General features: G+C 53.8%; 1 protein-coding gene across 1 annotated transcript in view; it reads left to right on the plus strand.

The window, feature by feature from the left end:
• Window positions 1-579: 579 nt before the first annotated feature.
• Window positions 580-10,128, plus strand: part of LOC145401944 (uncharacterized) — a 148,633-nt gene continuing 139,084 nt past the window's right edge. Inside the window, exons 1-2 of the mRNA XM_080274051.1 lie at window positions 580-4,166; window positions 4,494-7,407. Of these exons, the coding sequence (XP_080130177.1) occupies window positions 580-4,166; window positions 4,494-7,407 (6,501 nt within the window). The remainder of the gene's footprint in view (window positions 4,167-4,493; window positions 7,408-10,128) is intronic.

Here is a 10,128-nt window from a genome sequence, read left to right on the forward strand (position 1 = left end):
CCCCCCAAGCTCCGTCATCCCCACCCAGGCCTCCATCACCAATTCAGTGAGGAACATCTAGACCAACAGCATCAGGGGCCGCAGTGCGTACCCGAACAGCAGGAGTACATGCCGGGGCAGAATGGTCGTGATGGTGGGGGCCGTGGGAGCTTCACCATCACATTGAAGCCGGGGCGGTACCGTGTTAATGTGCAGTGGCGCTCCAAGACTCAGCCCTTCCGCATCACCCTCACGCCGCGCCCCAGTCGCCCCGAGGCACCGCCGCCTGCAGAACCTCAGCCGCTCTACTACAGCAGCTGTGAGACCCACCACAGACACCAGACTGTCCCTTCTCTACCTCGCCGCTTGGTGCACCGCCTTCTGTCCCGGCCTGCCTCCCTGGTGGAGTGCGAGCATGGGGCAGGGTGCGGGGCGAGGCTGGCCCACCTGGAGGGACACCAGTACCTGCGGCAACAGGTGGGGGTCAACCCTGCTGCGTGTGGCGGCCGTAAGGGTCAGAAGAGGTGTTGGGACGGCGCCGCCCCTCGCCACCGCCATCGCCATCGCAAAAGCCGCTACAGGTGGGCGTCTCTGTCTTGTATGCACCTGAGCAGCCTAGAGGACAGTGTGGGGGAGACCTCCGGCGGGGACTCCTTCAGCGGGTATGAAGGTGTGGAGCACCTGAAGCGCCACCCCTTCACCCACGCCAGAACTGCGCCCTGCCGCAGTCTCCCCTGCGGCTGCCAGGCTGTCGCCGGGGCTTCTAACTCTTATGGTAAAATACACGGCGCCAACCTTCGGCGCCGTAAGGTGGCGGCGCTTGGGGTTAGTGCAAGGCTTCATGCTCTTAACTCTGCTTGTTGTGGTGGTGGTTGTGGTGGTGGTTGGGCTGGGGCTGGAACTGGGGCTGGAGCTGAGGGCTGTGCTGGGGAAGGCAAGGGGGGAGGTCAGGGTCCCACAGACGACACCTTCATGTTCGTGGAGAAGACCCAACTACAACAGTACGACTTGCAGGAGGCAGGATGTCCCAGGGCGTTAAGTAAGGCAGGGGTTGGTGAACGTCGGACGTGGCACGAGGAGGAGGCCTTCGTGAAGCAGGTGGTGGAAGAGTATTTCAGAGACCTGCCGGACCTACAGGAAGGCCAGGACACCAAACCACTCCGTTCACCAGGCACCACCCAGCGCTCCCTCACTGCGGACATCCTCCTCCTAAGTACTAATAAGACTCAATCACCTCCACGTACCTCGTCCTCATCCTCAACTTCCACCTCTGTATCCACCTCAGCTTCCTCAGAGAGTAAGAGTGAATGTAAGGGCGGGACGGGTGTGGGTGTGTGCAGGGCATGGGAGCCAAGCATCGACGACACCACCTACGGCGACTCCGACGACAGCAATTCGTGGTTCACAGACGACTCCGAGGGGTACGAGGGTGACGTGGAGCCGAGCGATCGTGACGCGACGGGGCAGGCGTGGCGGCGGTGGCAGAGTGCGCCAGATGTAAGACGCCTTCGTGACGTCACCTCCAAGCTACGAGGGCACCGACTTCCCAGGACTGTGACGCCGTTGGGTGCCAGCGCTGCTGACGCTCGTGTGAGAAGCGGGCTGCGAGGCGGTGATAGGCGGGGTGGAGTGGAGGCGGCGGGCGGGGAGGCCAGTCTTCCTCCCAGTCCCGCAGCAGAGTGTGGGTATCAGCCCCGCAAATCGTGTAGTGTGGACGACACACAGCTATGCCGCCTCAAGCTGGGCCTGCGCCGGGTGAGGCAACACAACCTCACACAGTTCCTGCCGCACCATGAGGACGGCAGGCGGCGCTCGCTGCGGCCGCACAGCAAAAATAATGAGAGGAGGGGTGGGGCAAGGGGTGGTGGTGGCAGCGTGGGCGGCGGGGTGGGTGGTAGAAGCACCTCCCCTCACAAAGACGAGGCAGGCGGCCATGTGCTCGCCGGCGGTGCGGGGGACAGGTTTGAGTTCGTCAATGGCAAGTTTAAGGTGGGTGGCGAGAGGGTGTGTTGGGACCAGCTGCGGCACTGTGTCACCAGGTCGATAGACAAAGTGGGTGTTGCTAACGGTGTGGGCGGTACAGGCGGTAATTACAGCAGTGTGGGCGAGGGTGGGAGTGTGGGTGTTAGTGTTGGATGTAGTTGTGGCAGTGTGGGTGCGGGTAGTGGGTGTGGTGTGAGCGGTGGAGGTGGGTGTGGCAGTAGCAGTGTTGATGACAGCACTGTGGAGAGGACCCACAGAATCCTGACTCAAGGCATAGTCATCCAACACTCGTCTCACCAACACTCCATCCCCAAAGGCAGCGAGGTGAGGAACGCCTTGAGCATACTGAGGGAGGGCCTGAGTGCACTGGACCTGAGTGCGGCCCTCACGTCAGGAGAGTCAGCCGTGCCAAGCCAGCAGCTGAACAAAGAGGGTGAAGAGAATCATCTAGTCAGGCCGGAGGAGAGGGATCGTGTCGAGGCTGACGAGAAGAGTAAAAGTGCCGAGAGTGAAACACTGAGGAAGGAGAGGGTGATTGATGCTCCCAAGGGCAGCCCCATCACGCAGGAGACAGTCAGAGGTTTCCGCAACACTGACAAAAACTCACAGACTCAACAACTTGACGAGATGAACAGAAGCAACATCGTGATCCACCTGAGCCCCCCTCTCCCCCGTCGTCCCAGCCAGGATGCGGGAGACCAGCCCTCTCCCTACTGTCGCAACTCCTGTCCACTCCCGCCTCAGTACTCCCTTGGAAAGTACACTACTGCCGAGGATGCCTGGACGAAGTACTCCTCGGTGAGTAGTACCCCAGTGTATGAAAATACCGGCCGGGAAAAGTGTGTGTCAGGTGGGTTAAATGATAGTGGAGTGCATCGTAGTGGAGTAGATTTTGGTGGGGAGGCGTGGAGCAGCAAACAAGGTGTTCTCGGTGTACCTGAAGGACACACAAGACGTTCCTCTAGCGTGGACTCAGGCAACAAGCGTCACAGGTCCTCGCTAGAATGGAGGGCCAGCACCGACACCCTTTCCTCCTCCAGCGGCACCTCTGGCTGTTGTAATGCCCGCTCTAAATCGAAATCCAGGACCAGATCAAAACCCATCCCCATCCCCATCAGCGGAGGGAGCAGAGGTAGTGATCGAAGCCAAGGCGCCGCGTCTTTCACCAGCACCGCCTCCTCCACAAAAATTTATGGAGGAATGTCGGGGAGTGCACCAGGGAGCGACTTTCAGCTACATCGAATCCAGGTGGCAACTGGGAACAACCGCAGATTTGCTGAGACGACACAAAGGACAATGGTGGAGGTGCCTCTGAGTGGCGAAGAGGGAAGCGACACACAGACGCTCAAACCCTCCCGGAGTCAGGATCAGTGTGAGGAAAAAACGGAGAGTGGGGTGATGAGAAGTGAACTTGTTCTCTGTCCCCCACAGTTCCGAGGGGGGCGCATGGGGGGCAAGAGTAAGCAGGCACCTACCTTCCTCGCTTCCTTCCCTAGTAATAAAACCTGTGTTTCTGAATACGTCATCGGGGACACTCAACCACCTGAATCACCCAAACTTCTGTCTCAAGAATTTAAGCTCGCTACCTCAGACAATAAAACGGATAAAAAAGAAAACTGTACTAAAGATAAAAAAGAAAACGGTACCAAAGATAATGATAGTCACAGAAAGTCAAGTAAGAAAAACAAAAGTAAGTCGAAGCCCAAAAGGTATTTTTCGGGTATTCTGAATGCTTTTAGTTCAGCGGCTCCTCGATTTAAGGGAGTAACGACGACTGAAGTTCATATGGAGAGTGTTAAAAAAGAAAACAAGAGCAGCGAGGGTGAAACACTGGAGAGGAAGAGGAAGGAGAGTGAGAAATTCCTGGTAGACGGGAAGGAAAATGAAATGAAAGGAAGTGAAAAGGAAAGGAGGGAAAATAAGGCGATGGAAAGTAAAAAAAACGACGATGAAAGAGCAAGTTTGGGGAAGGACAGTGACGTAAGAGAAACCGAGACGAAGGACAGTGAGACGAGGGGATGGAATGCCAGTGTGGTGATTTGTGGCATTAACGACACCTCCCCTCCTTCCGTTCCCCAGCTACTCCCCACCAATCTCTTTGCCCCCCCACCACTTCCCCCTACCAACCTCTCTGCCCCCCTTCCACTCCCCGTTACCACCCTCTCTGCCCCCTTACCACTCCCTGTCACCACCCTCTATGCCCCGCCACCACTCTCCATTACCACTCTTTCTGCCCCGACACCACTCTCCATCACCACCCTCTCTGTCCCCTCACCACTATCTATCAATCTTTCTATCCCCCCACCACTCTCCACCACCCCTTCCTTCCCTCCATCACTCTCCAACGCCCCCTCTGTTCCTCCATCACTCTCCACCACCCAATCAGCCCCACCACCACTCTCCACCTCCTCCTCTGTCCCACCACTCCTCACCTCCCCCTCTGCCCCACTACTCCCCACCACCCTCTCTGTCCCACCACTCCCCACCTATTTCTCTGGCCCCCCACCACCCACCAGTGTCCACCTTGTCAGCCCTGAGAGGACAGAATGCGACCCTCTTGTCTCCCAAGGCCTCGACACAGCGGCTGCAGCGTCGTCAGGTGGCCCGGCAAGTGGCCCTGACGTAGCCAAGCGTGAGGGTGTGCAGGTGTGCATCTTTGCCCAAGATAGCAGCCCCACTGGCCCAGAATACCCTGGTGTCAGTGACGTGCCGCCCGTGCCCAGCCCACGCCCTCGCCGCGCCCGCAAGAATAACCATGATTCAGCTGCTTCACTCGTCACGCCCACTCCACCATCTCGCCGCAGAAATACCGGAGAATTCTCAAGTAGAGCTTTTTTAAATGTCGGCAGTAAAGAATTAAGTGGACAGTCTTCAGAGTCTCCAAAGGCCAGCCCGAGGGTCCGGCGTGGACGAGAGCCAGCTTCGCAGTCAGTAGATCAGAACTTCCGGTGCAACCTACCTGCCTCTCCCCAGCCCTCGTCTCACCTCCCTCACGTGTCCTACAAAGATGTTAATTTCAACGAAATACACTCAGTTAGTACTGATGTGGCTCCTATGGATGGCACAAGTAAGGAAGAAGTCGGAAGAACAAGCGCAATAACCGAGTCCTCAGCGCATCATATCAGGTGCAGAAGCTACAGCTGGGGGTCAGACAGTGCCAGAACGCCCCCGGTGGCCCTCAGATCAAGGTCGGCCAGTTCGCATGCAAGGTCGAGAGATGGGAACTCAGAGAGCAGCTGTAGCGAGAATGGTGATAACAGAGCAAAGCCGGAGCGGGGTGGAAGGGAGCAGTGGGGGGAGATAGTAGGAAAACGAAAGTGTGGGTCAGACAGAAGTATTAATAGCAGCGGAATTAAACACACCAATCCTGTGGCCAGTGATTCAAACAGCGAGGACCAGATGTTTGAAACTAGAAGGAGGATTTACGAGGAGTGGCAGAGGGGAGGGGTGGAGGGGAGGTGGAATAGCGGTGGAGGGGAGTATGTTGGCACCCCACGTAGCCGCAGACGACGCTCCCGCCCCCCGTCGCTCCCCACTACCCCTCCCCAGTCCGCACGTACACGTAAACTGTCACAGTCCACGTCAGGAGGGTCACAGCCTTCCTCGCCCACCCACTTCAGGAGACCGCTGCAGGCAGATGACACTTGGGAGGACAGCTCAGGTGACGGAGGGAGGGAGGGGCACCTGTCACTGTCCCCCTCGGTGGAGTCTGTCGCGTCTGAGTCTACGTCCTTTTACTACAGCGCCGCCGGTAGTACAATATACGACCGTCCAAAATCTCTCTACGAAGATGTTAGTGGGTGCTCGTTTGTGACTTGCCCCCAGTATGAGTCTTTGACATCTCTGAAGGAGAACACAGTCCCTGGGTCTACATCAAATAAGTCGAAAGACAGCTCCACCACCAACCTCCCGAGGACTATAAGCGGCGATCTCAACTGTAATGTGGATGTTGATTTGTCAGAAGGGGAGATAAAAATCCGTGTTCGAACGGATGAGGATGTGGTGTCGCTAACATCGGTGCGCGACGACAGTGAGAGTGACAGCGATGAGTACGAGCTGTCAAGTGATATCAAAGAGCTCGACGAGTTAAAGTGCCACTCACCTGAGTCGTGTCCCTCCACGTCAGACTCTAATAAGTCCTCGACGACAAGTTCGGAGGGAGAGGAGTGTGATGGCATGGATGAAGGTGATGTTGGTGACAGTGTGGATGAAGGTGTGGTGCGGGCCGTGCCTTGCGTTGCCTTTACCGATTCCTCCAACAGGTCAAGTATATCCAGCTACGATTTGGGCGATTGTCACCAGGATGCTCAGGGAACCAGTGCGTCCGGGCAGCGTGAGAGTGAGCTGGTGCACGCCACACCATGCTGGGCCACGGATTCCGAGGTAAGATCCAGTACCTCCAGCGGCGACTTCTACAGCCAGGTGTACCTGAAGGAGGCCCAGCAGGACTGCGTCTACCAACCCACGTACGAGAACATCACACCCCACACCTCCGGGGACTCGACCCAAGATGGTAATAGTGACTCGTCGGCGTCTAGACCGAGCCGACGGCGCCTGTCAGGAGTGTGGACCATCCACTGTGACACTGACGACGACACCAGCGAGTGCGATGACACTGTGGACACACCACACCTGCAGAAGAGCTTCACTGAGGTCACCCTGTGTGCCCCTCACGAGGAGGAGATTCAGGAGGGGAACAGTACTCCTCTGAAGTATCATGAAGCCACTGCTGCAGCCAGTGTGGAAGAGGACTTCGTGGCCGAGGAGACCAGACCGCTCTCACCTCTTTATCAGGACCCATCCGCTCCCTGTTGCCACGCCTGCTGCAGTGATGGTACTCAGCACCTCTGTAACTGGCAGCAGCAACAGCAACAGCAACGGCAACAACAGTGGGCGTGGCAGCAAGGGGTGTGGGGACAACACCAACAGCTACATCATCAGCACCTACACCATATTCACCAGCACCAGCACCAGCACCAATCCCTGTTATCGGAGGTCATGTCGTGTCTGGGCGGTGGGTGGGACCTGGGGAGGTCTTGGTGCTCCTACCCTGCCCATCCCACCTTCCAGCCCCCCGCTCACCACTCCTCCACCCCGGACTGTCGATGCCCGCCCCCATCCCATGACGACCCGCCTTACCGCCCGTCCAGCGCAGCCTCCAACAGCGACGTCGGGAAGCCGCCACGTTCGCCCCTACCGCCCTCGGGGAGCCACAAGAGTCGCGACACCTCAGTGCCGCGGGAGAGGTCGCGGCCACCTACCCGACGGCGGTCATGGTCAAGGCGTCGGGCGCATTCGGCCTCCTGCAGGTACCGCGTAGAGCTGGAGATTCCGCCTCAGCTACTGACCCGTCCCCGTCCGTCTTCCTTCACCAGCCTGGCGCCACCGAGTCCCCCGCCCTCCCCGGAGCCCCTAGAGGACCACACGCACCATCACGCCCACGCAGTCGCCGACGCACCCGCACGGTACGGTCACGCCTGTCCTGTGTGGCCCTCGCTCACTCGCAGCCAATTTACACCCCATGTGTGCGCCTTACATTATGCTTGCCCCCTTGTGCACCTGGACATGACGCTCGTTCGTGTGTACTTCCTAATAATTAACTCTTGTGCACCCATCGCTCGCTGAGGTGTGTGCTTCATTAAGTTCGCTCTCCTGTGTAGGCAACCTCTGTACTCACACTTAACTCGTGTACATCATATACTGAGTCAGTGTGTATATATCTTTTTTTCACTTGGTGGTGTCCCATCTTACTCGTAGTCCTGTGTCTACCTTGTTACTCACGTTTTTATATGCTCCAGTGTGTGAGGATGTCCATACTCACTGTTGCTCTCTTGTGCATTTTACTCCTGTGTCCGCTGTTTCTTATTTTTGTGTACCTTCATAGTGTACCACTAACACCAGTAAGAATGCATGACAGTATGGGCGTTCTTCAAACACTAACACCACCATCATTATTACACTCATTCAGACCTGTTTCCCAAACCATTCCTCATTTACCATTAATAGTAAAACCGTTTAAGAATAATTATAAAAAAATGAAGCCCCCCAAAAAGGTAAGATAATCTGCAACAAGCGTATCAAGGTAAAAATAAAGTAAGTCACAAAAATCGGTAGGTAAACCCTAGGGAATAATATTCAGAAAACACAACGTTCGATGAAACCATAAACGGATGCGGGAAATAAAAAAAGGATTATGAAGAATGATTTTTCACTTTCAAGCCGGCTGTTAGATGATTTAGATGCATCACTGATCAGATAAATGGAAAGATACAAATGAGCCGTTTACTACAAAGCAGAGTCATGTGTTTAAAGGTAAAAAGAAAACTGGTTAAGGAAATGCAGAAAAAAACAAAGGAGGAAAAGTGCAGAACGATAACTCAAATGATTTCGAACAAAACTAAGATAAATAAAAATAATAGCTTAGGCAGATGAAGATAAACCGAGGAATATATCTCTTACCGTATGAAGAAATAATACGACAAGCGGAAAAATGTGGCAAGAAGAAAGTCACACACACACACACACACACACACACACACACACACACACACACACACACACACACACACACACACACACACACACACACACACACACACACACACACACACACACACACACACACAGCGAGTCGTATAGCACCGTGTAATTAAGTTGTTAGCTTAAGGCTTATTGACTGACAGAATAATGAATGGTCGTGTAATTATCCTCTTAGGCTATTAGATATGCTGATGAGAGAGAGAGAGAGAGAGAGAGAGAGAGAGAGAGAGAGAGAGAGAGAGAGAGAGAGAGGAATGAATGTATGAAATGGGATTGAGAATGAAGTGATAATGGAGGGATGAATGAAAAATGAGAGGAACGAAAAGTAAGATGAAGCAGGATGAGAAGAAAATGAAAGAAACGAAGAAGGAAAAAAAAGTAAGAAACTACAGGAAAGAGGCTATGGAAAGGTTTACTGTGTTGTCAGGTATGGCATATACGTCACGTGTTCAGTGGTGAAGTCCGATTAAACACGTGGTCATTGTTTACATGACACACGTGGGTTTGTGTACTTAGATCAGCTGGCTCAACCGGCGAGTTCGCGGGTTAATTTTAGTCCCCGTAGATCCGCCTTGCCTTTGTGCCCAGAGGGAGGGAAGGAGAGGAAGGAACAGAGAGTAACAGATAAGAGACGAAGGGGGTTGAGGAAGAGGGAAGTAAGGGGGGGTTGGGGAAGGGGGGAGTAAGGGGGGTTTGGGGATGGGGGGATTAAGGGATAATAAGAGAAAGAGTACGAGACGAAAAGACAGAACAGAAATAGAACCACCTATGTTGTTCGACAAAAGAGAGTTGGGAGGGGGGGGGAGTATTCTCGTTTATGTGGTTCCACAGGTGAGACAGGTGGAAGTTGAATAATTATGTTAAAGGTAGAGAGGGAGGCATGTAAGGCAGTCGAGAGACATTCTTTACATTCAAACCGATACGCACATGGGAAGTCACGCACATTCTTACACTGACGCAGGTGTACACACACACACACACACACACACACACACACACACACACACACACACACACACGGTACCCAATGACATGCAGAATGCATACATTATGCTCGTCCTGAGACCCGAGATCAGTAGTGCTCACAGGTTCACAAATGTTTGCACTGAACGCACTGACACGTTCTGTTTACGAAGATACGAGTATATAGTTGTGAACACAAAAACGCAGATTTAGGAGAGAGAGAGAGAGAGAGAGAGAGAGAGAGAGAGAGAGAGAGAGAAGCATGGGCGTTGAGCTTAAGTACTAGGGTAAACAAAGGAGGGTAAAAAAGTGGGAGGATGATGGTATTAGGAGGGGGAGTGGGGGGAGGATGAGGTGAGCGTCTATTTTTTACCTTCATCCTTGAAGAAGTATGTCTGGTGGCTTACCAGGAGATCATAAGTCTTAACTTAGAGGATTCATAAAGCTTTATATATAGAAGCAGGGTCATCACTGAGAGTTTTGGGTTGGTTAAGAACAACGTGAAGCATACGTTGGTACAGAACTGGTTAAAAAGAGAAAAATTTATATATATATATATATATATATATATATATATATATATATATATATATATATATGAGAGAGAGAGAGAGAATAAGTGAACAATTTCCATGGATGTAGTGTAGGCTACTGGTGAGAGAA

The sequence above is a fragment of the Coenobita brevimanus genome, chromosome 57 (genome assembly GCF_032717465.1).
Source record: "Coenobita brevimanus isolate Jiangsu-jjx chromosome 57, ASM3271746v2, whole genome shotgun sequence".
Lineage (NCBI taxonomy): Eukaryota > Metazoa > Arthropoda > Malacostraca > Decapoda > Coenobitidae > Coenobita > Coenobita brevimanus.